Here is a 17,028-nt window from a genome sequence, read left to right as displayed (position 1 = left end):
CTAAGGTCTATATAAAAGAGACTTCAGATACAGTATTAGGGGACCACTAAGGTCTATATAAAAGAGACCTCAGATACAGTATTAGGGGACCACTAAGGTCTATATAAAAGAGACTTCAGATACAGTATTAGGGGACCACTAAGGTCTATATAAAAGAGACCTCAGATACAGTATTAGGGGACCACTAAGGTCTATATAAAAGAGACTTCAGATACAGTATTAGGGGACCACTAAGGTCTATATAAAAGAGACTTCAGATACAGTATTAGGGGACCACTAAGGCCTATATAAAAGAGACTTCAGATACAGTATTAGGGGACCACTAAGGTCTATATAAAAGAGACTTCAGATACAGTATTAGGGGACCACTAAGGTCTATATAAAAGAGACTTCAGATACAGTATTAGGGGACCACTAAGGCCTATATAAAAGAGACTTCAGATACAGTAGTAGGGGACCACGAAGGTCTATATAAAAGAGTCTTCAGATACAGTATTAGGGGACCACTAAGGCCTATATAAAAGAGACTTCAGATACAGTATTAGAGGACCACTAAGGTCTATATAAAAGAGACTTCAGATACAGTATTAGGGGACCACGAAGGCCTATATAAAAGAGTCTTCAGATACAGTATTAGGGGACCACTAAGGTCTATATAAAAGAGACTTCAGATACAGTATTAGAGGACCACTAAGGTCTATATAAAAGAGACTTCAGATACAGTATTATGGGACCAATAAGGTCTATATAAAAGAGACTTTAGATACAGTATTAGGGGACCACTAAGGTCTATATAAAAGAGACTTCAGATACAGTATTAGGGGACCACTAAGGCCTATATAAAAGAGACTTCAGATACAGTATTAGGGGACCACTAAGGCCTATGTAAAAGAGACTTCATATACAGTATTAGGGGACCACTAAGGTCTATATAAAAGAGACTTCAGATACAGTATTAGGGGACCACTAAGGACTATATAAAAGAGACTTCAGATACAGTATTAGGGGACCACTAAGGACTATATAAAAGAGACTTCAGATACAGTATTAGGGGACCACTAAGGTCTATATAAAAGACTTCAGATACAGTATTAGGGGACCACTAAGGCCTATATAAAAGAGACTTCAGATACAGTATTAGGGGACCACTAAGGTCTATATAAAAGAGACTTCAGATACAGTATTAGGGGACCACTAAGGACTATATAAAAGAGACTTCAGATACAGTATTAGGGGACCACTAAGGACTATATAAAAGAGACTTCAGATACAGTATTAGGGGACCACTAAGGCCTATATAAAAGAGACTTCAGATACAGTATTAGGGGACCACTAAGGTCTATATAAAACAGACTTCAGATACAGTATTAGGGGACCACTAAGGTCTATATAAAAGAGACTTCAGATACAGTATTAGGGGACCACTAAGGCCTATATAAAAGAGACCTCAGATACAGTATTAGGGGACCACTAAGGTCTATATAAAAGAGACTTCAGATACAGTATTAGGGGACCACTAAGGCCTATATAAAAGCATCCAAAGAGCAGCATGTCATGGGACCTTTAAATATATACCGGCCAAACATTAAAATGCTAGCATTATCCCTGCGAGCATGTTAGAATGCTAACATTAGCTTTTAGCTTAAAGTGTCAGTATGGCTATAGATTCCTAATAAAAGAAACAAATCTGACACGTTTCATGATTGTCTAACTGTGTAATGTAATGCAGATCTGGATCTAATGCAAATTGAAAATGTCTAAACATTTTCTATTATTGAAATCACACATTTAGAGAATTGGGCACTTCTGCCTTGGCAGCTTTCGGAGTGCTTGGAATGTGGAATTAGCATGTAGATGACAAATGGAGTGGTACTTTGCCTCAGTAAAAATAGAAAGTAATTTGACATCAAAGGTTTGTGTTATCTGTGTAAGGACACAGAGGTTATCTCCTTAAGCTCACATGAGGCCTGGCACAGAATTTGTATAATAATTTGCATAGCAGATCAAGACATTTTTTGACATTGTTTTTTCTTTTGCTTTGTGTCATTTCTTCATCGTAATTAATTAATGATTCAGTCTTTTATTAGTTGTTGTCTTTGTGGAATGGGTCAATTTGCCATTCAGTGTATCTTGGGATTTTCTTCACTGTGCCAATTGATTGATAAAGCCTCATTGTTTGGTGGATCTTTTAAATCCTGGAACAGTGTGTGGAGCAAAGGTTTTGGGAGCAGGAAAAAGTCAACACGTACTGTACACTCGGTGACAGACAGAATGAGTTAGTCAGCAAAGATCTGATCCACTGCAGTTGACCTGTATCACTCCATCTCATTCTCTTCTTCAGCTCATGTAGAAACCCAATCCTTTGCGTTATTCTTGCCAAATTTCTTTTTAATTTTTTCTGTCCCTCTTTCCCTAACTGCACATACAAGTGCTCACATCCACACACACTTGAATAGATTCTAAAATATTGTTCATCCAAACATACATGGGCATGGATGCACACGCATATACTCACACACATATACCGAAACACATTTTCCAGCATCCTCAGAGCATTAGACCCCTGTTAATCCCACCACAGTATTCGGTTCAATGCAGCTGCATCTATCGGTCACAGGCCAGCACACTACTCTTTCCTCAGCACTCTGTTTTAATTACTTTTCTCTGTTTCCTCTCCCCCGTAAGTCTCCTTCCATCCCTCCCTGTTCCTCTGTTTTCCTGCGATTACACAAGAGAAGGCAGTCACAGAGGGGGGTGTGAAGGGGGGGAAGAAAACAAGCTGCAGAGATGAGTGAAAAGAGGTGTTTTCATTGGACGTTGAGTAGAGCCAAATGGTTTCAAAGGTCAATTCTACAACGGGTGATATAATAATTTAGTTCATTTGCGAGGGAGAAACTGATGCCTGTGGTCGCATACTGCAGTGTCCTGCATAAACATATTGGGATTTAAAAATTCAGTCTCTCTGTTTATAGTCTTTCATACACTACTACATGAGTCTCACCAAGCATACAGGGCCAGGATGGTAATTGACGTGAAAGAACAAAAACATATTTTATTGTGTACTTTTAAAACACTTGAGCATTTGGACTCTTAAAGTAAATTATGGGTTATTTAATCGGTTTTTGAAAACAGAAAAAAACAATGAAATGACCACCTGCAAAATGGCCTATTTCATTCTAATTTGGCATTGTCATAACTGTTCCCTGTAACATAAATGTGCCCTCCAGCCTTAAAAGCATGATATGCACATAATGTGTTTACATGAGTTTACACAGGAGTTTATAGAGGGCAAAACAATATCAGACTAGTAATATTAGAGTAGTTTTCCAGTGATAATGCTTCTGTCTCTGAATTCATCATGATAATTTCATGTGATTTGCTGAATGAATGGTGTGTGTGTGTGTGTGTGTGTGTGTGTGTGTGTGTGTGTGTGTGTGTGTGTGTGTGTGTGTGTGTGTGTGTGTGTGTGTGTGTGTGTGTGTGTGTGTGTGTGTGTGTGTATTGATGTGAACAGAAGGGAAGAATAATAAGACCTGTAATCCTTTCATCTTCACACATCAACCAACTGTTCTCAAACTGACACACAGTTTTAATCATGACGTCTTAATCAGGCAACCAGCAGCAGTCAATCAGACTGGCTAAGATCTCATCCTCAATGCATAGAGAGTTAACACCCTAGTGTGTGTGTGTGTGTGTGTGTGTGTGTGTGTGTGTGTGTGTGTGTGTGTGTGTGTGTGTGTGTGTGTGTGTGTGTGTGTGTGTGTGCGCGTGCGCGTGCGCGTGTGTGTCTGTACAATTGGAAGCTTTTGATCTAATTGACATGTTGATTCTCCCTGCTAATAATCATAGTCAAGTCAAAAGCATTGTGTGTGTGTGTGTGTGGCTCTAATCACAATGGTTCTTTACAAATTGAAACAAATAGCGTTGGTCAACAAACCAACCAATCCAGCCAGTCATAGCCTGAATCTTAGGCTTATGGACTTGGCCCTATTATATCGCCAAAATAAGTGCCTCTACTTTATGCCTCATCGGCATTCAAAGCATCAAATATGATGCAAACAATTAACCTCCAAAAGCACAATTTGTGTTCTGTGAATAATTGAACTTGAATGTAATACTGGGCTTCATTTACTGCACAGAACAACTGCCGCAGAGTTTCAGGTGACATCATGTGTTGAGTTTGAGCACTTTGTAACCCTGTGGTAGACTGCAGTTTTGTACATGTAGCACTTGTCTAAACAAATAAATTGACATTTAATTAAATGTAATGTGCTGTATGATTTGTCCACATATCACGTGGCCAATCATTTTTCTGGCACCAATCTACTGCAAATAACTACTGCAATAGCCTCATTAGGATTTGTAGGGTTTCAGTCCCAGTCAGCACCATTTAGGCAGTGTGTGATTAACACTAACACTGAAAGTAAAACAAATGAATCCTGATGACATTCAGAAATAATGAAACGTATATGTTTATTCGGGCAAGTTTATTTCCCTATTCTTTTTTGTTTTCTGGGTCTCTCTCTCTCTCTCTCTGTCTCTCACTCACTCACACACACACACACACACACACACACACACACACACACACACACACACACACTGACACACACGTCTGTTCATACATGCTATCTACCCAGCTCCCATTTATTCAAAACCAAGTCATTTTCTTCCCCCAGCAACATAAAACACTTCTTTTGCAAAACACTTTTTTTCCCCCAGGACAACCTTACTGGCTCCAGATTATAAGAACATTTACCAATATTTAGGATGAGATGTTCCCGTCCTTTTATGCCACAATCAAGGATGAGCAGTCGTGCAGAGGCCCCATTCAGATGTCGAAATATTGATGTACTAACTGACCTAAAGGGAACTTCAGGCCACAGCGTCCTAAATCTAGTGGACCATCACACTGGCAGCACTATCCATTAGTCTCCTAATCTAAATGTCTCAGGGCTGGAGTAGGAGACCATGAGTATGAGGCTGCCATTCGGATGATCAAGTGGGCACTTTCTATGACCGTTGTCGGGAATGATTAGACCCATAACACCTCCAGAAGGCAAAACAACATGTTCTGCTATTTCAGAACTCCTGCCTACTATACCTATGATTAGGGCCTATACAGACAACACAATATCAGCCCACAAATGGCACCATAGGCCTGACATGCTGAGATGTCACAGGAGGAAAAGCACAGGTGTCAATAATACAGTGAATGATGGCTGAATTCCATTTAGCTGCCCAGGTTTCAGAGTCCTGGTTTTGTGCATGCTGACTCACTTGTCACACTGTCACATTGTCATGGCTTATTGGGAACGGAGCCATCGTTAATGTTAATAGTAACAGCCGTGCTTTTCCTGCTATGACGAGACAAAAATTCCTGCGTTGAAGAAAAGCCTTTATGGAAGGCTTGTATCCTGTGGATGCAACAACAGTGTTCTTGTCATTACTTAGAATTCCTCATGGGGGCGACCGAAACTACACACTATAGCTTTATATAAAAAAAAAATGGAATTTAACTTACACGGTTTTATGTCCTAGATTATGTTCTTTTTGACTTTGACTTCTTTTTCTTAACATATTTGAGAATTGTTGGAGGGAGTCTGAAACCCAAGATTTTCATTTTAGCCATAGAATAAATGAATCGATTAAAATAAATTCACAAATGAAATCTCCTCTTTATTCAGTCTCTGTTTCTCTGTTTTAATTCACCACCTCTATGCCTCTCAATTCATTCTTATTAACTTAATAGAATATAATAAAATCATCATGTAAATGTTGAATAGTTGTTGCATTTAAACAATAAGTGGCTTGTACAAAATAGTGACTGCAGTATTTAACACACCCAACACTACTTATACATATAATGCATATGTTGTTCTCTCTGACTCAGTCCTAGTATCTCTCTCACCCTCTCTCTTCCTGTCATTCTTACTCTCCGTCTTTCTCATTAATCACTAACGTTGGTATCAGCAGTCGACAGTTTCCCACTGCACAGAATCAAATCTGCTCCCAAACACATACGTCTTTTCACCCACTAATATGCTTATCTCCACTTCTTTCTCCATTGCCCTCTGTAAAGGGCACCGCACAGCAATGGCTTTCGATGCATGTCAAACACGCACACCCATTGTTTTCTCTATTAGCCCATATATTGGCAACATCAAGACGCGAGTAAACCTGAGATGACGTGTTATGGCAGGATATGCTGCAGCACTACTTCCCACCTGAAAAGCAGCAATCCCTTGACGTCTTCCTCTTTCAGTTCAGTTCATCCGCTGTGTGCTCTGACCATCAAATGACATGGCCCGAGTTCGCTGCCATGAAGGCTTCACAAGACAACCCAAGAATGAAATCGAGTACAGCTGAAATGAGTTCTGAATCAATTGATTGGTCGGTCGACAGTCAATTAATCAGCAACAATTTTGAAGCAACAAATTAAAAAAATTGACAGTTGAAGTCATTTTTTCAAGCAAAGAAAACGTCAAACATGGGATGTTTCCAGCTTCTCAGGTGTTAGGATGATGTCACTTTGATATCTTGAAGTATTGGACTGTTGGTCGGACAAACAAAGCAGGTTGCTGACATCACCTTGTGTTCAGGGAAATTGTGATTGGCATCTTTTACAGTTTTCTGCTTTATAAACAGTGAGTTGGTAAATTGAGAAAATAAGCGGCAGGTTAATCGTCAGTTGCAGCACTGAAATGATTTGGGGCTAAAGCGAGTTGTCAAATATAGTTAGTTGATTGACATGAAATGAATAGACAACCATATTAACAGTTATCATATTGTTGGTCCTAGTAAATGTATTAAGCAAAAGATGAAACATTCGCTGATTCCAGTGTTTCAAATGTGAGGATGTTACTGTTAAACTATTATAATATAATATAAATAGTTTTACAATTTCACCTTGGGCTCTAGGAACATGTGATACTTTTTAAGATATTAAAGATTAAAAGATTTAACAAATAAGTGATAATCCATAATGAAACTAATCACAAATGCAGTCCTAATGTAAATGAATGACCCTGATCATTGGCAGTAATAAACTCTACGGTTAGCCAACTGCATGTAAATCAACACCAAGTAAACTAGTTTGAAACGTATTTTAAGTTGTTCAATGTTCAGTGTGTTACATGAGCAAAATGTGCCTGTGCTGAAAAACAGGATTCAATATTTAAAAAAAACAATTACATCCATTTCATAATTTTTCTTTTTGTATTTTAACTTCATTTTAAGATCCGGGACAAATGCTATCACTGAACGTTAATATCTATAAATGATTTAACTGAAATAGTCCATACAGACTGCTGCTGTGACTGTTGGGGCTATTTAGAATCTGGCAGATTCCAGCATCTGCTAGAAAATGAAGTGATGCGGTGAAGTGCTTGCACATGTACTGTATGTGTTTCTCATGTTAATGCACAAGCTTAGATGCACACAAAAGCCATACTTTGTCTATGGTCTATCCAAGGCCCCATCAACCTGGGTCCTGTATAAAACAAGTACAGAAACATTTTGTTAACTGTTTTACACTTTATTTGTATGTCTCATACTCTCTCTCCCTCTCCCTCCTTTTCTCTATCTTTCTCTCTCTCTGTCTACCTAATGGTTGTTCTCTCAGGACGGGAACTTCACCAGAAGTGAAGTCATGCCAGCAGAACCACCACCAGACACAACTGTTGGACAGTCCTCCTTTGTCGACTTTGGTGAGAATGCCAGACGTAACCCACAAACCTTTTTGTGTGTGTGTGTGTGTGTGTGTGTGTGTGTGTGTGTGTGTGTGTGTGTGTGTGTGTGTGACTGTGACAGAATAACAGAGAGATCCCCTATAAACCTAGCACGGGCATATATTGAGTGGATATGGGTTGTAATTGGACAAGTTAAAAACACAGAAAGTCTGCGTGTGAACGCACATTTAAGATGCTTAGAAAACCTCTGAAAGCAGTCAAAGTTGTACTGGGCCAGATTATACTCTGTGTCTTGCTCTCTGGCTCGCTCTGTGTGTGTGTGTGTGTGTGTGTGTGTGTGTGTGTGTGTGTGTGTGTGTGTGTGTGTGTGTGTGTGTGTGTGTGTGTGTGTGTGTGTGTGTGTGTGTGCGTGTGTGTGTGTGTGTGTGTGTGTGTGTGTGCGTGTGTGCACGTGTGTGCCCGTGTGTGCGTGCACACATATGTGCTTGTGTGCATGCGTGTGGTGTCAGATCCATTCCTCTCCTAAGTCCTTTAAGCTCCCTCTGCATTTGAAGCTGTGTTGCTTCAAAGGCTTCCAAATAGGACTGTCTGGTCTTTGGTCTTTTCACTACAGCTCTCTCATCACATAACTAACTTTCACCACACACACACACACACACACACACACACACACACACACGCACCCCCCTTACCAGACAGGCTAATCTCGCGCGTGTTCACACAGTATTGCAAACACACACTCCCGCACAACACACTCTGATACACACACTCAATCCCACATAGCGCCAGATTTTTGTGAACATCTTATCCCCTTAAACAATCTTGGCCAGTAGTATTCATTGTTCAGCTCAGCTTTACATTTATCCTCAGCAAATCTCCGCTGGCTCGCTAATCTCCAGGCTGCAGCCTGTGCACCACAAAGCGGCCCCTGGTCGCTCGTGTTACCTGGACCAGTGGAGGGGGGAGTTGTGGGGCCTTCCTATGCTGGTTTTAGAAGCTAAATACCATTTTGATTAACAGTCTGGTGGTCTATAGTCTCACATTGCCAGACCTAGCTCCACAGCGCTGTGGAGGAAGGTCACCACACATAATGTACATTCTGGGATAGGAGAAAAAAAACACTCTGGGTTGTTTGCATTTCTTTAAACCAATCACAATCGTCCTGGGCGTTGCAAAGCTCCAGACGCAGCGATGCTGGCTCTGCAAAATAGTCTTGGGAAGGAACTTGTTTAGGTGGAACATTTGCACCCCGTAAAAGAAAACGCCTCATACAGTATTAAATGACTCGACTGATGACACAATACACTAACGTGAGCTATTTAAATTAACCTCATTTGCTCTTACCAGTGTATCTCTGTGTGTACTTCATCCACAGCAATCCCACCAATCGATCCCAAAACGTCCCAGTTAGAGAGGAAACGCTGTAAACAGATTCTTTGTAAATCTTCTCAATCATTCCCTGAAAGAACCGAGGAGGCCTGCCTTGTTGCACCGTCCAAATTTTCTTCAAAACTTTTTAGGGTGTAGCTTGCTAGCTCGAAGTTTGTTGTTGTTGTTTCCTGAAGCGAACAGAGTTTGAGAATGGGAACACACAGAGTGCCAAAGGTGAGGCAATTATCCTGAAAATGTACTTCTGTTGATCCAGACTAGATAGTGTACAACAGTCAAGTAAAATGAGGAATTTCTGGATGGAAAACCTCTGCTTTTGAGATTGCCCTGAACAATGCTCTGTACATCCAGTTGCTATACTGTAGCTGGTCAGGTACCAGAAGTAGAAGACTGATTGTACTGAGCACCTCCCAGTGTAGATGTGAATGACTCTGAGCACATACTACTCAGTTGGCTGCTCTGGATGAATAGATAGGTTCAAAGGCTAAAGTCAAATATGAGCTATTCTTAGCTTTAAAGTGAGACTGTGTTACTTTTTGATGAACAGTGCCCACAGTTACCAAAAGTTGCAATTCCCGGATAATTAATTTCCCCCCTACTTGGAATGTTTATCTGTGACCTGCTAAAACACAGTGTGGAAACTGTAGTGCAAGTAGATAAGATTCATGAGGTCATCAGTAATGACAGTAATGTCACCGCAATATCACAGAAACGCCACCATCAGCTGATGGTCATACCAGATCCAGAAAAAGGCCTGGTCACAACCTGAAGAGGCACCGCAGCAAGTGTCCGTGTGCAGAATATCTCCAACCAAAGGACCAAAGGATTTTTCCCCAGGGAACACCAGACAATGAATACTAAATCACTTGGCAATGTAGAACTATAGACATGTATCTGTATGAAAATTGTGTGACTTTCATTAACTTAAAAACAGATGGAATATCCTAACCAGCTTACTGTGTATTCTGGTTTGAAGTTTCCCCCTCTTACAACATTTAGAGCCATCTTTTTTCATGTTGCCAGTGTGACCTTATCACTCAGTTTGAGCTATGTGCTGTCGTTAGCTATGTAATGTTTGATGCATTTTTAATTAACTTGTGTGCTTGTGTGGCACTCGTGCACGCGCGCAAACACACAACACACACACACACACACACACAGAACTTCACACTGATAAACACATCCTTATTGGCAAGATTAATCTGTTAATCTCATTACAGCTAGGGGTGTCCATCAAATATTTAGTGAACAAACTTCCCCTTCCCAAATTGGCAATAATGTATGAGCCAGAGGGGAAATGACCTATATGCTGTGTGTGTGCTTTTGTGTATGTGTTTGCCATGAATGACGGAATCTGTCTCACAGCGTGTGTTTGTGTAATTTGTGTGTGTGTAATTTGTGTGTGTGTGTTGAATTCATCATCTCTGGGGGCGATGACCTTTTTTTTTGTTTAAATCTCGAGCTTATCTCAACAAAAACTTGTTCATTTCTTTAATCTTTTTTTTCCCTTCCTTCTTCGGCTCAGCAATGTCACTTCAAGACATTGCCCTCCTTAGCAGGGGATTGAAGCCTTTGAGGGTCACGCTTCTAATAATCTGCCAAATTCTGGGAGAGAGATGCCTGGCAGGATATGACATCCCTTATTTTTGTCCCGTTTTGTCTGCTTCACTCAGCCCCTCCTCGGCTGTCGCGGCCCATCTTTGTTTCTCTTGATCTACTGTATATCCGCTATCTATGGCTCACTCGCTTCTCACGCTCGTTTTCCTTCTCCTCCCTGTGTTCTTCATCGGAGCACATACTGGTGTCACTCTTATGATATTGTCGAGGAGGGCTCTGTAGTGACCCACTGTCACTACCTTTATCCTTTTAAGTTGCTTTCTTTTTCCAGGAGTATTCATAAAAGCTTCTTTGTTCCCTTTGCTTAAGATATAGAGAGATTTGTGTTTTACAATATATAGAACAATATCAAATATAATTTAAAGGAATTATAATATGGTTTGATAAGCAATAGCTGAATGGGTGATTACAGTCGAGGCCAGATAACATCAGACACACTGTATCAAATTATGTTAGACTTTAATTTGATACATCACTTTATCTAACCATATATCTCTTAGTCCTTTTTTGTCTTTTTCTGTATCTCTAACCCTCACATTGTCAGGCAAGGATGCTCCCTGCCAACAAGAGTGGAGTCATGGTCTGTTATGGAATCAATGGGGCTGAATGGGAGACTCACTATGACTCAGAGGAGATTGGCTCTGACAAGAATTGCACAAAGAACTCAAAGAGAACCTGCACTCTTAGGTAAAAACTCTTTAAATATTTTAATGCCACAAGGCCAACATGGATGCATTTCAGCCTGAAGCGAGCCAGAAGTTCTTTCTTTTATATTCTACCATAGTTGTAAGACAGATGCACACGCAGCTCAAGTGTGATACAAGAATACAGAAGTGATGCAATGGTCCCTTCTCCTCAATGCTTATTAATGTATACGTTCAAGTTGCCGAGGTCACGCAACGTAAATATTTTGTCACATGAAAAGCTAGTTCCTTGTAGAGTTTACCTGTAAGAGGTTTATTTATTAAAACAAACCTCTTACTTCTGAAATCGATTGATGTTACATGTAAAGTATGCAAACAATGAACAATAGGATTTGAAACTAACTTACGTAAGAGGAACTGTTATAACGATAATAGAATCCATGTAAGAGATGAGGTGCTAAGAATTGGTGATGGTATTTCCATTTCCAACAGCGAGACTCAAAGGTCACTCCAACTCTTTGGTCCTTGAAATAACTAGTAGGTGGATGTCATGAGATTGTATGTGGTCATGCCTGGTCCCCAGAGGATCACCTCCTGACTCATCCTCATCTTTTCTGTGGCGCCATCATGAAGTTGACGTTTTTGGTTTTTAGTGAAATATCTCGACAGCTATTGGATGGATTGCTATGACGTTTGGGACAATAGGTCACCTTATGAGCTGCTGATAAATGTGGTACTTATCTCTGGCTCAAGTCCCGTTTACCGACCAAGTGCATGGTGACAACAATGTTGTGTAGCCCGCATCTAATGTGATCGATTCAGGAGTTGAAATCCTTAGTTCAAGTTTCAGATATTTCAGTTATATGATAAGTTTGGGTTTTTGCGACCTCACACTCGTGGTAGTGGATGTACAGAGGGCTGAGATGGCAAAAGTACTCACTTCCCGTACTCAAGTAGAAGTACAGATATTTGTGTTAAAAAATACTCTGGTAAAAGTAGAAGTACTGATTTAACTTCTTTACTCAAGTAAAAGTAACAAAGTACAGGCTTGGAAATTTACTTAAAGTATAAAAGTAAAAGTAGCCTTGCGAATGATTACTATTTTTTATGAAAAGCTGCCTGGACCACACAAATCTAACTAGAGTGGTAGCTGAGAAACTTCAGTGGACTCTTTTTATGCCATTGCCTACATTTTAAATGGATGTCTGCCAATAGGCCTAAAACATGACATATATGATTATTGGGACACAGACTGGGACTCCAGGTTAATAAGATTCTGACTGAGTAGTAAGACAGAATTCACCGATCCAGTTTCTCTTTTTTAATCTTCCCCTTAACATTTAAAGGAATCTACATGTATGTGTGTGTGTGTGTGCTCAAATATGGCTTCTGGAATGAAAATAAAGGATTCAATATTACTTACTAAACAGACAACAAACAAACATCCATACTACTAGTGCTAACGTTACCACCATCAAGCCACAATGATTTGCCTCAAATGAATGCCGCCGAATCTGTCGGGTTGTTGCATCAAGTGCAACGTACAGTATATTCCCATCCAATTAGATTGAATTCGGTAAAAATAATAACGGTAACTCCAGTGAAATTATTTGTAACTTGTTAGTTAGGACTAGATTTGGACTGTATTTAAAGCTGATGCTGGTCTCCAACTTTGCCCCAGGTGTGTCTGTTAAAACACGGACGGAGACAACTTCTCTCTTTTGATGCTTTAATAAGATCAAGCAACGTGTAACCTAGCTAACAGGTGAACACAAACAACCAAATCACTAGCTAACTTACTTTAAGTTTGCAAGAAATATAGACCAATACAACAACAGGCTTAAATTAACTGACAACATAAGTTATACGACTTACAGTTCTCAAGGACGCACACACACAATCTCAACTGATTTATCCTCTTTTTTTTGTCTCACTTTTTTTCTCTGTGTGGCGCGCGCGCCCGCTCGCGGTGTCCACGCTATTTTACGACATGCACTCACAATCACTCCTGATAGACGACCTTTTGTACAAAACTAAAGTAACGAGCCAATTTTAAAAATAAATAATAAAAATAAATAGTAAAGTAAAAATATCTGAAAAATCTACTTGAGTACAGTAACGAAGTATTTGTACTTCGTTACTTCCCATCTCTGACAGAGGGTGGAGACCATAACAACAATACCTTAGAGTATACAATTCAACACAACATGACAACACTCAGCTTTAAAAATGGTGGTTATGTTGAAACAACACCTCTCTGATGCAGTCACAAACACCACAGTATTTATCAGTTTATTGGGTTGCATTAAATTGTACAGGTGTTGCTGTTTTTGTGTCCGTCCCGTTTTCCTATCTTTCTATATTCTCTATCTATCTGATGGATGGTCCTTCTATTGCATCAGCATGTCTCTGTCCACCAGCCTCACTCACTGTCAATATTATTATCATTCAGTCTCCGTCTCTGTGTGTGGCCATCTTATGAGCCCTTCTGACCAGCTTCTTTCTGAGCTAATTAAACACACATTTTGGCTTTACCAAAAAAAAAAAAAAAAAAAAACTCAAATGAATAACGACAGGGAGGCCAGAGGAGAGAGGAGAGAGGGTGAGGCAAATGGAAGAGTCAGGGTAAATGGCACACTTCAAAGATAACATAAAGCGAGATAGAAAAGAGGATAGAAAAATAGAGTGTGTGCCGAATGATGAGTAGAGGGGGAGGATGAGAAGATAGCAGAGTGGATAATGAAAGAAGGAAGGGAAAGAACGCAGTGGAGAGGATGAGAAAGAGCCTAGAGCAGCATTGCATCCCTGTGTGATCTGAAGTAGGAATTATTTCCATCACACTGTCAACTCTTTCTCTATTCTTCTACCTCTACCTTTTCTGGTAGTTTTTTTTGTTATGCGCATACCTCTCAAACCATTAGTCCGATGGATTTCAAACTTGACAGGTGTCTTGCTACGGGCACGAGTAAGTGCAGTGCCAAGTTTGACGTTGCTTGGATTAGAAATGCAAAAGATATCGTTAAATATATATCGGTAAAAGAAGCACACATTGGCTTTTGCCGCTCTAGCTCCTGGCCACGCCCCCTCTCACCCTGCACAGCACAGCGCAGGACCAGAGACAGAGAAGGTCGAAGAAAGCAGCAGTTCCCGAATTTAAGGATGTTTCAGAATTACTAAAAACACACACAAAAACAGATTTTGCACGGACACTGAACTAGTTTCACAAATTAGGCACATTTCCATTAAATGCTGTATAGCCAATAAACTAGGCTACACAAAGCGTAGTTTAGTATAGGTGATATAGGCTACTCTTTACGCATGGCTGTAATCCAGCAGTTACCGAGTAGAAGAAGTAGAGCTGTGAACCAGAAACAAAACAAGTCACCTTGGCCATCAGACCCATCTCCAGCAGAAACATGGAGAGAGTTCTCCAGCAACTTGGGTTAGTTAAGAAAGTTTGAATTGGTTCTTTCATGTCAGCGAGTATCGGCAATGTTTCAAGCTGTCTGGAGACCAAGACAAATAATTAAAGCAATGATTCTAATGCACGTAGCAAGATGTCAACAACGTAAACAGCTGGTCAGTCATGCAAGTTAAATGTTCGCTAATTAGGCCAAGGGAGGAACCACCTCAAGAGAGCGTAAAAAAACGTATTGAATTGAATTTTGCTCTTTCCATACACCTTTTCTAATGCGATCCTTCAAAATGGGCATAAAATATGTTTATGGAAGCACGGCTACTAACATCTCAGATACAGGACTGACCTTCCCACAGAACACATATCCCCAACATGATAAATGCTGAAAACACCAAACAGGAACTATTCATTTGGATCCCTGTTCTATGTTTGTTTTACCGATTTGCTGAATCTGTCGTGTGTGTGTGTGTGTGTGTGTGTGTGTGTGTGTGTGTGTGTGTGTGTGTGTGTGTGTGTGTGTGTGTGTGTGTGTGTGTGTGTGTGTGTGTGTGTGTGTGTGTGTGTGTGTGTGTGTGTGTGTGTGTGTGTGTGTGTGTGTGTGTGTGTGTCCACACGCCCATGTCAAGCAGTTCTGTTTCCAGCACTAGACTTTTAATAGATGCACAGCATATGCCAGACAAAACAGGCCCATCTGTCTTATCACTGAGGTAATTGCATTTTTCAAAAGTGACAGCGACCAATGCATAATTCATCATTAGGTAAAGCATAACGAAGTCCCACAACCAAGTGTGTCAGCTAGCTTCACTGCAGGTAGGACGGAGGGAGGCTGCGCTGCGACCGGCAGCTCACTAAGATAGGGAGATTTTTTCAGACAGTGAGACAGGAATGTTTGGAGGTGATATTTAAAACCGGTAAGGCTGTCACAATGCTGTGTGTGTATGTCTGCGTAGGAGACAGAGTGTGTGTGCGTGCAGGTAAGTCAGCATGTTAACAGGACAGCCTATTTCTCTGTGCTCTCCCCTCAGGCGTTCGTTCTCCACTCATCTTATTATATTGTTACATTCAACCTTTCCTCCTCTCCCTCTTCTCTGTCTGCCTCATTCTTTCCTCAACCACAGCATACTTTTGACACCTTTTTTTTTTTTTTTTACCTTCATTTCCCTTTTTGTATTTATTTTTTTTCTTTCACTGGCTGTCTCTTTCGTGTTTTCAACCAGTCTACTTTTTGCTTTCTGACTCGTTTTGCTTTTTCAGTCTCACATTCGTCGTCACTTTCTCTCTGTGTCAGACTCCTACAGAAATGGTTGTACCTGTAAAACAGAGGTACTGGAGATCTGCTCGGCTGATCAGTCAGTTGTGTAAGCAGTATCACATAGCAACATGCATCTGCGTTTAAGTAAAAAACATCCCCTCCAGACCATATTAATGAAGTATAATGCGACAAGGGTGTAAATAAAATCTCCTAATCAAGCACCATGTTCTGATATCCCTGGCATTTAGAAATATCCCAATACATATGCAGATGATGAGTCTCCCGGGTTTGAGGTTTCCAAGTTCAGATATTAATTTGCACATTTTAATATGCAATTTAATGCAAATCGCAAAGTACATCTGACAAAACAATTGTCCTTTATTGAAGGTAAAACCAGCGTCTCTCTCTTTCTTATTCCAACATCTTAATTGTGCATAAGTCATACTCTCAATCATAAGGACCCACCCACAGTGATCTACACACTCATTTTGCATACATTTAAAAACATGCTGTTCATGTTAAAACTTCCATTTTGTGTGTGCATCAATAATCACAATATACCAGAGGTTTCCAAACTGTGAGGCACACCTCCCCCGGGGAGGCACAAGGTGAAAGGCACAGGTTCCTTATTGTAGTTTGGCTCAATGATTTGCGCTGCCACAGTGGCTGGGACACAGCTCATAGAAGCAATTATGGTACTTTGCCCCCTCATGGCTTGGTACCCCTACTGCCCGCATCAAAATCCATGCCCATTCTTGCTGTCATTATCTCTGTCCATTGCCAATAAAGGTGCTGAGGAAAAAAATGCCCCATTACCATTTAGCTTTCTTCAGTATCAAAGCATTCCAGTGACAGTTTTGTGTACATCCATAGATACATTGCAAACAGTGATAATAGCATACTTTTAATGGTGCCAAATGTAAACAAATACAGTCTTAAAAAAAAGCCCACAGCTAACTTAAAGACTCCATGGCAATATTTTACTTCCTGTTTACATTCCCCAAAGCCCTCCAATTA

At 40.3% G+C, this 17,028-nt stretch overlaps 1 protein-coding gene across 1 annotated transcript in view; it reads left to right on the top strand.

Annotated features, from left to right (window-relative positions):
- Positions 1–17,028, top strand: part of itfg1 (integrin alpha FG-GAP repeat containing 1) — a 166,172-nt gene that overhangs the window by 39,979 nt on the left and 109,165 nt on the right. The window contains exon 8 of the mRNA XM_039795224.1: positions 7,625–7,709. Within this exon, the coding sequence (XP_039651158.1) occupies positions 7,625–7,709 (85 nt within the window). The remainder of the gene's footprint in view (positions 1–7,624; positions 7,710–17,028) is intronic.

This window comes from Perca fluviatilis, chromosome 3 (genome assembly GCF_010015445.1).
Source record: "Perca fluviatilis chromosome 3, GENO_Pfluv_1.0, whole genome shotgun sequence".
NCBI classification, from domain to species: Eukaryota; Metazoa; Chordata; class Actinopteri; order Perciformes; family Percidae; genus Perca; species Perca fluviatilis.
The sequence above is the reverse complement of the archived record's forward strand: the minus strand, read 5'-3'. Positions and strand labels throughout refer to the sequence as shown.